This window comes from Dermacentor silvarum, chromosome 2 (genome assembly GCF_013339745.2).
Source record: "Dermacentor silvarum isolate Dsil-2018 chromosome 2, BIME_Dsil_1.4, whole genome shotgun sequence".
NCBI lineage: Eukaryota > Metazoa > Arthropoda > Arachnida > Ixodida > Ixodidae > Dermacentor > Dermacentor silvarum.
In genome coordinates, this window is record NC_051155.1 from 104,444,308 (window position 1) to 104,460,372 (window position 16,065).

At 47.2% G+C, this 16,065-nt stretch overlaps 1 protein-coding gene across 1 annotated transcript in view; it reads left to right on the forward strand.

Moving 5' to 3' along the window:
- The window catches only part of LOC119441058 (scoloptoxin SSD14), a 77,795-nt gene that overhangs the window by 49,792 nt on the left and 11,938 nt on the right, over window positions 1–16,065 (forward strand). Inside the window, exons 8-9 of the mRNA XM_037705779.2 lie at window positions 7,687–7,927; window positions 13,127–13,240. Coding sequence (XP_037561707.2) covers window positions 7,687–7,927; window positions 13,127–13,240 — 355 coding nt within the window. The remainder of the gene's footprint in view (window positions 1–7,686; window positions 7,928–13,126; window positions 13,241–16,065) is intronic.

Genomic DNA, 16,065 nt, shown 5'->3' on the forward strand with positions numbered 1-16,065 from the left:
GCCAGACCAGCTCCTCACATTACAATGTGAAAGCTTTAAAGGCGTTCACTTCGGGCTACAGATGTGAAAGCTACACAAGCAGCCAGTGCAGTGCAGCCCATAGCGCCACATTCAGTTCGTTTCATCAGTGTAAGCATAAAAGCCTCGTTTACTCTGCTCGCTGCCAACAGGGTTCGACTAATTTGTGTGTTCGTCACCGTGTTTCGTTAAAGAGGATTTTAACATTTGGGCTGCAGGTTCGATGATCGATACATATGGAATGTCCGTTCCAGTGGCCGCACATCCGTCCATGTGTGGGGTGCGGTCAGCTACACAGGCCTCGGACCACTTCACCGTTTAACAGGCCGAATGACGTCCGATGACTACATGGACATCCTACAATATACATTGGTGCCCTACGTGCTTGATGGGCCATTTACCGATGGCCTTTTTTGGCTTCAGCAAGATGGTGCACACTGCCAGGCGCGTCAAAGAATTGCTTGATAACCTAGGCGTCCCCACATTTGAATGGCCGGCGCGAAGCCCGGACCTCAACATAATTGAGAATGTTTGGGGCCTAATGAAAAAAAAATTTGAGCAGAAGGACCGGGTTAACGACTGCTACAGCTGAAGAACTCTGGGCGGCTATTCAAGAGGAATGGGAGCGAATTCGTCAACTTCCTCATTACGTGGATTCGCTCTATGATTCCGAGGATCGCCTCTGTGACCGAACGGCGAGGAGGACCGATTGATTATTGAGTGCATGCGTTGCAGTGGTGCACTCATACCTTTATTTTTGCTTCACCAGATTGAATGAACGTGTTATTCTACTTTCGTTTATTTTTTCTCGTAAGGCATTCAATAAATCATGTGTGCCACACCCGCTTGAAACAACACCTCATATATGTCTGCTAAACTATTCATTTCATTCGTTGAAGTAGCAGCCCGATACATTTTCAAGATAGCAAATTGATTACCGTCTTTAACAATACTACGTTAGTAGAAATCTTCACCTGAGGGTGAACTTCGTCTTCCCCATTCAGCCCTCTGAAACACCAGGATGCTTTCATCAAGTTAGACATTCAGTATTTAGAAACGAAAGTACTATCCTTCTTACTTTGCGGTATAGAAAAGAATTTAGGATCAGGGCCTCCAGAAAATAGAAATTATTTAATTATAGAAAGTCTAGAACAATATCAAATTATGTGAAATGTTAAGCATCTCGCTGCACCATTACACATATCTTTGTTTTACAAAATGCGCATTTTAGAGCATCTCAAGAGGACGAATTTCACTTATACGATGAATAACCTATTTGAAATTGTTGCAAAGCGTAGTAGTATTATCGCAAAGTTATATTCCTAAATTGGTGTTCTCAAAGCTCCGTAAGCTACAATATCATTCACTTTCTTTGTGTCCCCATATGCGATAATTTCTAAAAAAAAAGAAAGAAAACATGGCTTGCATTATTGATGCCAGAGCTGGACTGTTCTTCCTTGTGCCTGCTATCTGCCTGCTACCCGGCGTCGTTCGATAAACACCCTTCCAAGATAAACAACTTCATGCTTTTAATGCGCGTCCCATAAAGTTAAGCTCCTCCTTACTGTTTCTGGCGTTTTACCATTTATTCTATATGTTGCGTTAAGCGTCTTCTCAAGTTGCTGTGCTTTTTCATAAGCTATAAAGCAAAAATGAATAGCTTAAGCTTCAAAAAGATATGAATCAATTAGGGGAATCGTGTTTCATTTTTTGCTCTGTTATCAGCTGCGGCGCCGGCTGCACGCGACGAAGCAGGCAGCGAATAAGCGCAGATCCCGCCCACCCACGTTCGTGAAAAAATCTACAGGCCGATAACAGAAATGGCCGCGAGAAGCCATGCCGCATGCAGGCTTTTGGCGCTTGCATCCAACATATCTCGAACCCAGCGACTGCCGGTAAGCGGCGCTTCTGCAGTCCGCGGCCTAAAGCCCCAGCGCTGGCCAGGAGGCGCTACGGCAGTTTAGGGTGTGCAGCTGAGATATGCTGACACCATCCGATAGGGAAGCCCCGAAAATGGTACGACATTTTGGATGATAGCAGACGCGCGCCTGTATCAACGTTCGCTTTCGTTCTATGCATCGAGCCAAGCTTTGATGCGCGGTGGACAAAGCGCATGCGCTCATACCTTCTATCACGCCGGTTCCCAGTCAGACCAAAACCTGGACACATGTACCTCAAGATTAGCGGTGGAATTGATAACGCGAAATCACAGCATGTGCAGCTGAAAACTGCTTGTACCGCTCGCTAGGCTGTGTGTTATGGCGCTGCTGCAGGCACGAGAAGTTTCAGCGCTGGTTGCCCATATATAAAAAGTGGCGCCATTCCTAGATCTTGCCGCCACCGCGCTCACCCCGGTGTTTCCTCCTTGCCGCCTCCTGTCGCCCCAGCCTCCTCCGCTCCCCCATTGGCCAATCCGTGTCACGTGGAAGCACGCGTTACGCTTTTGTATATTTTTTTTTTTCTTTCCAGCGCGCTCCGACTGCTATTCTCGGGCCTGTGCGACGAAAGTGCTGTACGCACAAACGGATCAAACGTGTTATGGACAAGAACTTCGTTGTGATGGCATGCTGCTGCGCCTTAAGTTGCCGCAACCGACAAGGCGAGGGCAAAAGGCTTTTTTTGTTTACCATCCGGCGTGCGCAAACGCTTGCTGCACACTTCATATTTGCGCCGTCTCGCATCGTCGCGTTGCTACTTCCAAAACGGCATTATTAAGGCCAGTTACTGACTGACGAAGCAAAATAGCGCCTCAAAACCTTCTCCGCAGGGCGCGATCGAAGTTTTCCTCGGATTTCCTCTGGTAGCGCGTTGCTGTCGTCTGCCACGGCAGGCCCGACGCAAGTGGCGCCACTGTCGATATCGCGCCTCGATCGCGCCGAGCTCGACAGTGGAACGGAGGAGGATGGAAGTGGTTGGCGCTACTTTTTATATATAGGGGTTTTACCGCAGCCGGCCGCTCGACTGCTCCAGACAAGTGTGATTCTATCTGTACTCACGTTTCTGGTTGTTATGATTCTATCAGTGCATTCTGTGTGTGTATGCATTCTTTGCGTAGATGATTTCGGCTTTTGTTAGCATGATTGAAGGCGCGCTCACGCAGTTGTCTTGACATGGGACTCGCCAAACTAGCAAAGAACCTCAAAAAATGCAAGACATTGACTCTTCGGCCCTCCTTTTCGGTCAAGACCCATAAGGAGGACCACCCGTTCAGAACAATAGTTGAAGATGAAGGAAGCTGGCAACGTGCCCTCGCTAACTATCTAAAAACCTGTCTCTCTGCTCTACCGGTCGACGACCCGTTCAAAATAAATAACTCGCAGCAAGTACTTGATTTCCTGGAAAAGTCCCCGTCAATACAGTGTTTTTCAATCGATGTCACAGAACTGTACTACAACATACCGAAGGATAATGCAGTGAAGACAGGCGAAGATTGCGTCGACTTATATGGTTGGGCAAAATTTCAAGACGTTTGCAAATGTTCTTTTGACAATTTTTTATACCTCCTGAGAACGTACCTAAATTCTGCGTTTATCGAATATGAAGGGGAAATTTTCGCCCAGAAAGAAGGAATCGCCATAGGGTCGTGCTTAGCCCCTGTGTTGTCAGATTTATATCTTGCGGCTGGTAAGAGACGACTGACAGAAACGCTCAAGGACACTAGTGTAATACGTTGTTTCAGATATGTAGATGATTATCTTGTATACACCGAATACAGCAGACTTTGTGCTACGACTGTCAAGAGTGTGTTAAAAATGTTCCAAGAGGCACACAGCGGCCTCTCTTTCACGCACGAACTACCAAAAGACTCGAGAATACAGTTTCTGGACCTTAAAATAAGCCTAACACATGGTCACACATGTTGGTCATATAAAACGAGAGGGGAAAAACAAATCTTGCGCTACGACTCGAGCCATTCAAAGGTTATAAAAAGAGGAATAGCTAAATCGGCTATCGAACAGGCAGTTAAGAAGTCCTGCATTCACGCAGTCGCGGATAGCCTCAGCACACAGATTAACAGACTAAAGAAAAGTGGATACCCCGGCAACATGATAGTGCAAATTGGAGAGCAAATTATTGCGCAAATCACCCGGCCGAAAATGCGAGACAGGAATAACAAGGACAAACATAAGCGAGCTGTTATTGTCCCTTACGCAACCTCTCACACCGCCTAAAGAAGGTGGCAGAAAGGCACGACGTAAAAGTGCTCTTTTCAGCACCGATCAAGTTAAGAGGGTGTCACAGACCCCGTGAACGAGGCGCAGACGCTGGACCAAATTCCAAAGCCGACTTATCAGCTTCCGAAAATAATCCCACGAAAGCAAGGACAATTAAGAATGGGCCCTTTTGTGCGCCAGCGAAAGCCGGTTGCTGTCCAAAGACCGAGTCAGAGCCCACAGTTGTCGAAACACAACAAAATATATTCTTCACACAAGGCAGTTACACACACACTTGCACACTTAAGGGCAAGATATAGTCCGGCGTAACGCGCGCGCGCGGCCACGCCAGGCGCGGTTAAGCAACGCCGGTGAAAAGTGCACAATCTACAGTCTGGCGTCACGGCGTAGCCGGCGTGCCCAGCTGCGTCGGGGGCGGAGATAGAACACGTTCTATTTCACGCGGCTGCCGCTAGACGAGAATGCACTGCGCGCTGTAGGGGCAGCGGGCAGAAGGCAAAATGGCGGCTTGCGGCGCTCGTAGTGAAAGCGCGGCTGCGGCTTTCTCAACGTCCGTGGACGATGACAGCGCAAGTAAGGATGTATGTACATGGTCCGCTTCCGCTTTTGACGTAGCCGACGCACTAGCACTACGAGTGCGATCTCCTGGCTGTCAGGACAAGTTAACGCCATGCTGTGAAGGCACCCTAACAGCACACGGAGCGAGAGCTGTGTATAAGGTATTTTTTGTGTTTGCGTATGTAAAAAATCACAATGTGCTTTCTTTTCGAACTTATGTTCATATTTTATGCATGACTGGCTATTCATGCGTGTGTAAGCGGGTGATCGGCGCTCTGTCAGATCCCCTAGGCAAGTATGTATGTTGGTTGTCTGAAATAAAGTGTCTTGTCTTGTCAAAAAAAAAAAAAAAAGCGCGCACAGCTCGGACGGCGCGGGCACATGCTGCGAGAAAGCGAGAATGCGCATGCCCCATGGAAATAGCTGTTCGCGCGGCTGTGAAGTCACGCTCTCACACACGGAGGAGGCAAATTTCTTCCACAGGCTGGCGTGGCTGGCGTAGCGTATCCGACTTCGCCTGTTCGCCTGTCGCAGCTTGGCGCGCCGAAAACGCTGGACTATATCTTGGCCTTTAGGCTAAACACAATACAAATCAGATGGGTATTAACAAACACAAGAAAAATAATTCACGACAAGCACTAAGAGTCCCACACGTAAATTACAAAATGCATAGGAACATAAAGTGTCCAATCGTATTCACCGTGCTGGTCCTGGAGTCGGACGATCTCGGCGTAGCTCGGGGCAAATCTCGAAGAAGGAACTTCTTGCGGAAATGCAGACGCTCGAAGAACTCGTCGACTAGCTTGCCGGGGTATCCCCTTCTTCCGCAGACGCTCGGTCTTCACGTTACATCACTTCACCGGTGCTGACTGAACTCCACTGATGATTCTCGCACGGCGGTTATATAGCTTCCGCAAGCGTTCTCGAACTTTCCTATCGGAGTCGTGATCCGGTAGCATGGCCAAAGCCTGGGAAGCTTCTATTCTTTTCTCGTACCTTCGACCGCCGCCGTCGGAGTGTTGTCGAGAAGGGGGAGGGGGGGTGATGACTCATGCTGTTGGCGCACGCTCACGCTGTGGCAGTCTCTCTCGACCCGCCGGGTGAGAAGGTGTCTCGGCGCGCGCGTGTCCTCTCTCTCTCTCCGGTTAACGTCGCTTCGTCGATGCTCTTCTAGATGTCTAGGCGCCGTTGTTAATGTTTTTGTTTGAGGCGTATGCGCTCTCCCCTTCTGTTGAAGTTGCCGCGGGGCCGGCGTGTTCTTTCGCTGGCTTGCGTGTCACGCGGCGCGCGCTTGGATTAAGCACTCTTTTGTGACAGAGGGCTTTGCAAGAAAGTGAATTCAGAGAACAAAAAAGCGCAAGGACCATGTAACGTAACACACGCACAAAAATACGTAACCTTTGAAAATAACGTCGTGTACAAGATTCCGCTAAAATGCGGTAAGGTATACGTGGGCCAGACGGGACGCTGTCTGAACGACAGGCTCAGAGAACATCGGTACGCATGCGAACAAGTAGCCGCATCCAGCAATCTCGCCATGCATCGTAGAACGTGCAAATGCACAGCTTACTTTGACAAGACGACAGTCATCGCTAAAGAAAAAGACAAAATAACCAGGGAAATACGAGAGGCTTTAGAAATAGAAGAATAAAAAGACAACTGCGTGAGCGCGCCTTCAATCATGCTAACAAAAGCCGAAATCATCTACGCAAAGAATGCATACACACAGAGAATGCACTGGTAGAATCATAACAACCAGAAACGTGAGTACGTGATCTGAGTGTTTCTGCTGTAATCATTGTTCACGCAGTCGCAATATGGCGCTGTGTGCTTTAAATACTGTATAATGATCTGACAATAAACCAGTTGGTAGTTTGCGCTACCGGTGTGTCACTTCGTGTCTGCTTCATATCCAGTGTTCGTTTCATCCCTGTGGCGTCCTACTGTACTTAGCGCAAGAAAAAAATGAATGCACACCTACTAGCCCAATTCATAGCTCTTCTAAATATTTACATCCGTACTATCCACACACCTTACTTTGGTATATCGTTGAGTAGAGAAAAGAATTAAGCCATTGCTTAAGCACGCACAGATGGCGCCGTTGTTGCGCCGCGCATGACGCAATAGGCACTAAATTTAGCTTCTCGCTCGGCGTTCAGAGAGGCACAGCTCTGCCGTACATTTGTCGATCCCAGCGGGAGTGGACGCGTTCGAGAGACCTTGCTCAGGCATAGCAGGTTTAATATATCAAACTCAAACCTGTGCTCATCAGGAGTCATAAGGCCTACAAGTGTGTAATTTCTCGCAGAAACGTCACGCTTGCTCCGTTATAGCACCTCCGCGTACGGCACGCAGACTCCAGAAATGGCTTGAAGAGACTCGGACAGCAGAACAAAAAGATGCCAATTCGCGCTCACCCCCTGTGACCACGGCGTGCCCATTAGCAATAGAGAGTGAGCACGATTACAGAATTACACCATAGGACTCCCGCTAGCTCTATCATACTTTCAATATGTAACCTTTCGAATAAATGAGTAAATATCACGCGCCTAATTTTGCTATCGATGTGCAGGGGTAAGAATCAATTAATCATCCATGTACCGCACATACAGATGGCGGCGTTGTAGCTCCACGCTTGACGCATAGGGAGCTAAATTTAGCCCCGCACACGGCGTTCAGAGAGGAGGAATGGTCTCGTTTGAGAAAGCTCACTATGCCATAATACGTATAGCGTGTCGAACTCGAACTGGTGTTCAACAGGCCTACAAATGAGCAATCTGTCGCAAAAAAAAAAAATCACGCTTGCACGGCTATGTCCCAGGATTCATTCGCAGGATGTATTCTTTTTGGGCGAAACGAAAAAACGGCTATCTTGGTTGTATGTGAATGCGTGGCTTCCTTGTTTTATTGTTTTTCCTTCTTTCAATTCGACAAGTTTCGGCAGTCACGTGATGCCCAGCGGCACTGGCTTTGTCCTGAACGACCAGATGGACGACTTCTCAACGCCAGGGTTAATCAACGCCTACGGCATACACCCTTCGCGCGTGAACTTCATTGCGCCAAACAAGATTCCTCAGTCCTCGATGGTGCCAACCATAATCCTTGATAAGAACGGTGACCCAGAAATGTGCATCGGCGGTTCTGGAGGCTCCCGCATCACCAGCGGCGTGGCATTGGTAAGTATAGCCTAGTATAATACAGGTGTGCTATTGGCTACACTAAACTCTGTGTGACGATAAGACGTAATTGAAAGCGTACTTGTTGGCTATACGAAGGATCTTCGCGAGTGTACTGAATCATAAATGTGTTTTTCACGTCACAGAGTTGACTTTCCTAGGCCATGTTGTCAGCGCCAAAGGGTTATTTCCACTGATTTCATCTATCGAGGCGATAACCAAGGCACCATCGCCTACTAATATTAATGAACTTCGCTCGCTGCTGGGACTTGCAGGCTTCTACTCCAAGCTCATCCCGCATTTTTCTGTAATAGTCAATAATTGTAATGGCAAAACGACAGTCGGTTGAAGCTTTCGTGAAAGGACCCACAATGTCGATAGCGATATTTTCCCAAGATAGAGTAACGTCCACCCTTTGCCGGAAAGCATGTCTAAGCGGGTACCGGTAGCGCTTGCGCTCACAACATTCGTACCCTTATTGCGTATTTTTCAACAGCTCGAGCTACAGCGGTGCGGCCGATATCCATCCAGGTTGAAGTAGACTTAATTGTATATTCCACAAAAAGCTAGGATTTCCAAGATGATGGCTGTCGCGCAAAGTGACCACTTCACTACTTCACTTCATTTCACTTTTATATTGATCATACAGATGTGAGAAAAAAATGTTAGAGCTAGCCCAAAAAGCTGCTACACAGCAGCTTTACAGGGTGCTTGTCCCGAGGAACTAGGCAGTGCAAGAACCAACCGAAAACAATTCCAGTCGATCACACAGCTTAGAATGCACATAACTAAATGTAAACATGCACATCGAGAAGCATAATTAAAAAGTACTAAGCACTGAAAGGGATAATTGTCATCCACCCGAATGTATAGCATGAAGATACAAAGCAAACCCATACGTGTTTCTCGGAATGAAAGCTTCACAGTTGGAGAAAAAATCGTCCTGGTCCAGGATCCGAACACCGGACCAACGCCTCTCTGGGAAGTGTGTGTGTGTGTGTGTGGGGGGGGGGGGGGGGTGTTGCTCTGCCATCTGAGCTAACCAGGAGGAGAGAAGATCGCAGCGCGAGGGCGCATTTATCGACCCATATGGGTTTCATTTTTGGCTTCGTGCTACATTTGAGCGAATGACAATCTTTCCCTCTCATGGCATTTTTTCCACCTTGCGGGATTCCACAGAACTGATTTGCCATATTCAGTACTAATTAAGTAGAGAGAGAGAGAGAGAAGTTTAATGATACGAAATGCGGAGAGGTCGGCCTGAGGTATATTCCTCTAGCCAGCTACTCAGCGTTGGGGGAAGGGGAAGAGGGAAGAAAGCGGCGCATGATGGGTGACGATGACGAGAGAAGGAGGATGGAAAACATATGGCAAGCAATTTGGCATGTTCAAAGCCTACAGTCCAGGCCCGTACTTTTTAAAAAGTTCAGTAACGCCTGGATGGCCTTGAAACTCGATTGAGCGTCTGGCCAAGGACCTAAAATAACGTCCTCCGACAACGGTGGGCTGTCAAGACGCGTAAGATCATTGTTCAACTTTTGACGCTCTTCCACGTACTTAGGGCAGTCACAAAGCACATGACCTATAGTCTCATTCACATTGCACAACTCACAGTCTGTAGACTCGATGCGTCGCATGAGGTGCACGTATCCGCGCGTAAACGCTACCCCCAGATTTAGTCTGTGCAGAAGACAAGCACAGCTGCATTGAATTTTCTGTGGTAGCCTAAATTTCATGGTAGGGTCCGATCTCTGCAGTCGTCTGTGTCGATTATCCGGATTATCCCAGTATGTAATCATGCATACATAGCATAGCCTACCAGTATACATATTCATTACACATCCCAAATTCCACTAATACTTTGCAGATCATGCATGAACATGGTAAGACACAGCTATACGTACGTACAGCGTAACTGACGCAACAAAGGGTAGTGAAAACATTTTTATTTTCCCGAACACTAGACACGACTCATATATATGTTTTCTATTCGTAAATCGAGAAGATGTGCACGTCTATGTTATTATTTTCTGATTTGAAGTCTCGAGCCTTTAAGACTTCAATTGTGGCTAGTTCGTATAGCATCGTTCTGTCGACTGCACTGGTTCCATTGTCCTTGTATACCATAGTGATGCCTTTGGTAACTCTCCTAAACATTGCTATGTAATGTCGTTCTTTAAGAACAGCTTATGTTTGTTATGTCAAAGCAGTGTTGATGCACTTCGTATATATTTCTGCAGTATTTTCACGAGAGGCACGGGTATTTGTGTGCTTCATATTGAGAGAAATGGCAGACAGGCACCTATTTACTACACTGGTGACAAGTAGCCTGGTGACGCCGATGATGGCGATTGTGATAAGTTACCTAAATAACAAACGGGCCTTTAATACTCAATGGAGCAGAGAAACTGACATAATGCATGCTGTTCCCAAGTCGTCTTCGAGGCTACTACAATCATGTTCATTTAGTACAGGTTCCTGTTATTCCTTGACTGGAATGCCATCGCCGGCACAGTTGAGCGCAGTACCATTTTAAGACGAAATTTTGGCTGTCTGCTGCATCCAGATTTCTCAGCGAAGGTTAGTTTCGGTCTTTGACGCTGCCGCATTCAGCACCTGTTAAACCTGGCTCACACAGCGTTCTTACGTCCGATTAAGTATCTGTCACACATAGACAAGGCGTCGAAGATGGGGCAGCCCCATGTTTGGAAAGGCAGCAGCGGTAGAAATGCACTTGACTGCGAATTGGATGACGGCCCCGTAGAATATTCACTGTTACTCTAATGCTGTCACGTAGATTAAGGACAGCGCCGAAGATAACGGCGCAGCCTGCATAGTTCACGCAGACTCACCCCACTATCTAGTATGCCGCTGAACAATTGAAAATAACCTATAGATATATTTTATACCCATCTTCTCCCCGTAACGTGTTCGTGAAGGTGTCGGCATTTCTGCACGTCAAGACGAAGTTACGTAACGGTCGCTCTTTGGCTACTACTGCAAAGCGCACTGAAAGCGAGAATGCTTCACACAACCTAATTGCTATGCCTGTCGTGATCCGGGCGCAGCCGTGAGATCCAGGCATATTTTCCAGCGCCGGTAGCGCTGGTGTTAAAAACTGGCTTCGAATAAACGAACGCGTAAACTTGCACTACAGCTGTGGCCTGACTCCTATATGATAGCTAACCTGACCTTCTGCCTCACGGGCACGGCACGGGTCTGTTTGGGCCTACACTGTAGCAAGCATCACCCGGCAAGCACGAGAGCAGTGCCAGGCGGGACACGGGTGGAGCCACGAAGGGTTAATTACAAGGTCTGGAAGGCGTGTGGTGCCATCCAAGAGACTGAACTTATAAATCTGACCTCAGAAAGGAAGATGTAGTGTTGTGTTGTGTTGCATTCTAACCCGCGGTGGCGCCACTAACACCACTAACACTAACGCTGCTTACCCCTCTTACAGAGGGCGCCACTGAAGTGGTTCCATTCCATTCGTGTATATATACCATGACAATGAACAGCGCCGGACACTTCGTTCGTTGCCGGCTCAGCCGAAGGTCGCGTCGTTCCTCTCGTCTCGACTTGTAGTGTTGTGTTGTGTTGCATTCTAGCCCGCGGTGGCGCCACTAACACCACTAACACTAACGCTGCTTACCCCTCTAACAGAGGGCGCCGCTGAAGTGGTTCCATTCCATTGGTGTATATATACCATGACAATAAACAGCGCCGGACACTTCGTTCGTTGCCGGCTCAGCCGAAGGTCGCGTCGTTCCTCTCGTCTCGACTTGTAGTGTTGTGTTGTGTTGCATTCTAGCCCGCGGTGGCGCCACTAACACCACTAACACTAACGCTGCTTACCCCTCTAACAGAGGGCGCCGCTGAAGTGGTTCCATTCCATTGGTGTATATATACCATGACAATAAACAGCGCCGGGGACTTCGTTCGTTGCCGGCTCAGCCGAAGGTCGCGTCGTTCCTCTCGTCTCGACAAAATTCAAGTCGGTTGGACGACATTTTTTTTCCTTTCATGAACCTTGCTCCACCTTGCGTGCTTCCGCACAACTGATTTGCCATATACAACTACTATTATGTGGGCAGCTCATGCCATCGTTGCTGGACGCCATACTCTTGTTTTGTTTCATGTATTGCAGCTCTGCACCTACGAAAAAATTTGGGGCTGGATTTTTTTGTTGGCACCCTCGGCCCTTATTGACCGTCCTGCGAGGGTCGTGCAATGCCCCCTGCGCTACTCTCCCTGTTCCCCTGCTTCAAGACGCGCCGAGCGATAGCATTGCAACAGTGGTTACCCGATGAAAAAATGGTCATCAGAAAAATATAGCCAATGTACTACTGTAAATATGGCGCATACACTCTCGATCACGCTCTGTGTCAACAGGCGGGAACAACGCGGCAGTTCTTACGTGTAACTTTTTTACTCCGTCACATTAATAGATTAACTGCTCTAAATATAAATCAGACGGTCGGCTACAATAACACAGCTCTTTCTTCGAGTACGTTGGAGAAGCTTTGAAAACTGTAATTCGTAAACAAGATGTGCTAATTGCACCCCTTCTTTTGGTAGGAGCGGGACATCACGTTGGAGGAATAAGACACGTGATATACGGCTCTGTAATCGTGCACTTAAGTAGGTCGGTTTTGAACGCTAAAGAAAGACGTCTTTCTTATATCCCCCTGACACTCAATTGTGTCCCTGGGCAGCTGTGAAATGATTTGGATAAAAACGCAGCGCGACTGAGACAAGGACAAGCAGAAACGCAAAGCTACATTGACCCGCCGTGGTTGCTTAGCGGTTATGGTGTTGGGCTGCTAAGCACGGGGTCGCGGGATCGAATCCCGGTCACGGCGGCCACATTTCGATGGGGGCGAAATGCGGAAACACCCATGTACTCAGATTTAGGTGCACGTGAAAGAAACCCAGGAGGTCGAAATTATTTCGGAGTCTCCCACTACAGCGTGCCTCATATATGATCAGGTAGTTTCTGGCACGTAAACCCCATCATTTCATTCCATTTTTCATACGCCACTTATCTAATTATCAAATATGAACACATATGTTTTCGATGTGTTTTAGTATGACCCAATCAGATTATTATATCTGTAAAAGCAGATGACCTGTACGAAAAAAATTATTAAGCAATAGACATCACTACGTGCAAATTAGTTTTATTTCTATGCTTAATAGGTGACGATGCGCACTCTTTGGCAAGGAAAGACCATCAAGCAAGCCATCGATGAACCAAGAGTTCACCACCAATTGCTGCCAACCGACCTGGAGGTGGAAGAACATTTTCCCAAGGTGGGCTCACTATCGAACTAATAATAGTGTGTGTCATATAAAGCGCATTATCGCGGGTGATCTATAAAGAGAGAAGCAAACCTGGGACAGGTACCATTACCTTGGTTTCAGCGCTCTTTTGATCATATAATCAACCAATTATGATCAAAAGAGCGTACATTTGCATCTCGCTCGAAAAAAAAAAGCTAGCACCCTGAACGGACAGAGATGCCATGGCGGTTTTGTCTTGACGCGCCTTTGTGGGCTCGCACTTTTGAAGTGAACAAAACTAGACATAATGAGGATGATTGTATATTATTGGCGCAAGGGCCAGTTTTGGACAAAGAGTGTCAAGGTCATGGTAATGAGTCGTCAATGGGACATGGATTGTGGTTGTGATATGGCTGTAAAAGTGCCTAAAATATACATTTATTCAAGATAGGACCATGAATGCAGTGTGGTAGGTGGTGATGATAAAAAATTCTGCGAAGTGATGACAACATGGTGTGAACTTGGGTGAGTTAAAAAAGTGATGACAAATTACAGAAAAGTAAACCTTACTGATTTTGCGACTGGGCTTTGAAGGATAAGCCCACGTGGGAAACTTGGGTCGAAGTTCTGCGAAGTGATGACAACATTGTGTGAACTTGGGCGAGTTAATAAAGGGATGACAAATTACAGAAAAGTAAACCTTACTGCTTTTGCGACTGGGCTTAGAAGGATAAGCCCACGTGGGAAACTGTATATATATTTTCGATAGCCCATGCAGATTCGGCACTCTGGGAATGCAGGGCAGGTTCCCCAAAGCCAGAAAATTTGGGAACCCCTGGCATAACGGGTAGGACATCGAGCCGCTGTGCTGAGGGATCCGTGTTCAAAACAAACCAGTGCACCAACTTGTGTAACTGAGCATGTGACACTGGGTATTAGCCGCTTTTCAATGAGCCTTTTCAATGCCAACTGGGTCACGGGTTATCTGCTTTTCAATCATGATCACTGATACCTGGAATAACCTGCGTAGAAGTCGCATAATTAGCTTGGTTTGTTAAAGCCAAATCTAAAATATGGTTTCCGCGCATTTGCTGCACTACTTTTAGATGCATGTCATGCAGGCCAGTAATTTCATCAGTTCCTGGCCCGAACTCTCTGAAGTAAAGTTAACAGTGCTCTCTTGAGTCCACTGAACACCGGGTAAATGAAGATCACCCCCAATAACTATAAATTCTGACTGCACTGCATCTGTAGTACTTGCAAGCTGTAACATCGCGCTTACAGAATGGTCGATAAAAGCTGCATACGGTTAACAACTTTTGGTTCGAAAGTACCAGTTGTAACAAAGTAACAATAACCAAAGTACAGCTTCACATACGTCAGCATCAACATCAATTCTGGATGACAAAATATCGCTTTTTACTAGACTACACCACCACCACCATGTGCATTCCGATCTTTTCTGTAGCACGTTTACCCAAGAGGAAATGCCTCAATATGAGATATTTCTAGACTCAACCAAGACTCTGTGCTTATTACTAGAGCACTGCACGGGCCGGTTTTTCAGGCTCGGGCCCGGCCCGAGCCCGGCCCAGCCCGGTTCCGTTCGACCCATTAGCCCTTGATCAGACGAAATTAGGTCGCCGGGCTGTCTTCAAGCTTCATCAAAGCAGCTTTTGGACCTGCGTCCACTCTTGCTGGGTACTTTAACTGTGAGAGAAATAAAATTTTCATTTCATTGCTAGCCCAAAAGGCACAGATTACTATTCGAATATTTGATATGAAAACACACATATACAATGGGCATCCAAAATCAAAAGCGGTGACTGACAAATGGAGTAGCACACGAGGAATAAGGAGTATAAACAGGGATAAGGTGCCTCCAACGTTTCGATAGGAGGACCTATATTCGTCAAAGGCGGCCTCGTCATCCTCGGCGGGTTAGTTTTAAAGGCTTAGTGGAGTGACGTCACGTCGATGTCGGCTGTGGCTGGTTGTAAACGGAGAGACTGAAGAGAAAATGACCGCTGGCGCTTGACTGTCTAGGCGCGGTTTCTAAGACGAGGGGACAAGAGCGGGAGACCGAGAAAGCGGCAAAAAATAATAAAAAAAGACATAAGAGGAGGTTGGGGGAACGAGAGGCGAGTGAGCGTTCCGAGGTGTCGTGGGCGGCGTGCGTTTGGGGTCCCTGAAGAGCCGGTCAGCCGGTCAGTGTGCAAGTAACAACAATACGAGTTGAAAGCATGACTTGAGTAGCGTAGCATCAATGCTTCGGGTAATTTTGAAGGTGTTAAGATGGCGACACAGCGTCTGGAAAGGGGGAGGGGGGGGGGGTTGTGGTTAACAGGGAGCATCTCGGTCTGTCAAGGGACGTTAGCCTCAGTAGTTCGCCGTAGGCGTCGTTACAGAAGTGGCGGGACTCTGTGTGGTCGAGGCGCCGAAAAAGGTATCCTGGCGTCTGGGACTTTGGAACGTGTCGGTGTGGATCTTTAAAAGGAAAAGGACGCAGGAAAAAAAAGAAACGGCATAGGAGGGTGACAGCGGAAAAAAATATAATTTGAAATAGAAACACTGAGGGGACAGGTGTACCTGGAAAAGCTCTGGTATGGTTGATCTATGCGTAAAAGCATGGGAGAGGATAATAAATTGAATGGTAGGGGTTATGCAGAGAAGAACTGAAAATGGAAGAATAGGTGAGGTTGAGCATCGAGATTAGCTGGAGGTTTCACTTGTTTTGTGCCTTTGTTAATGGTATAACAATTTAAGGTTTATGTTACTGCTTTTAGCGATTCTAAGTTGCCACGTGATAAATTGATCCCCGTCGGGTGCAGGCATTTAAACTTGTGTATGAGGTA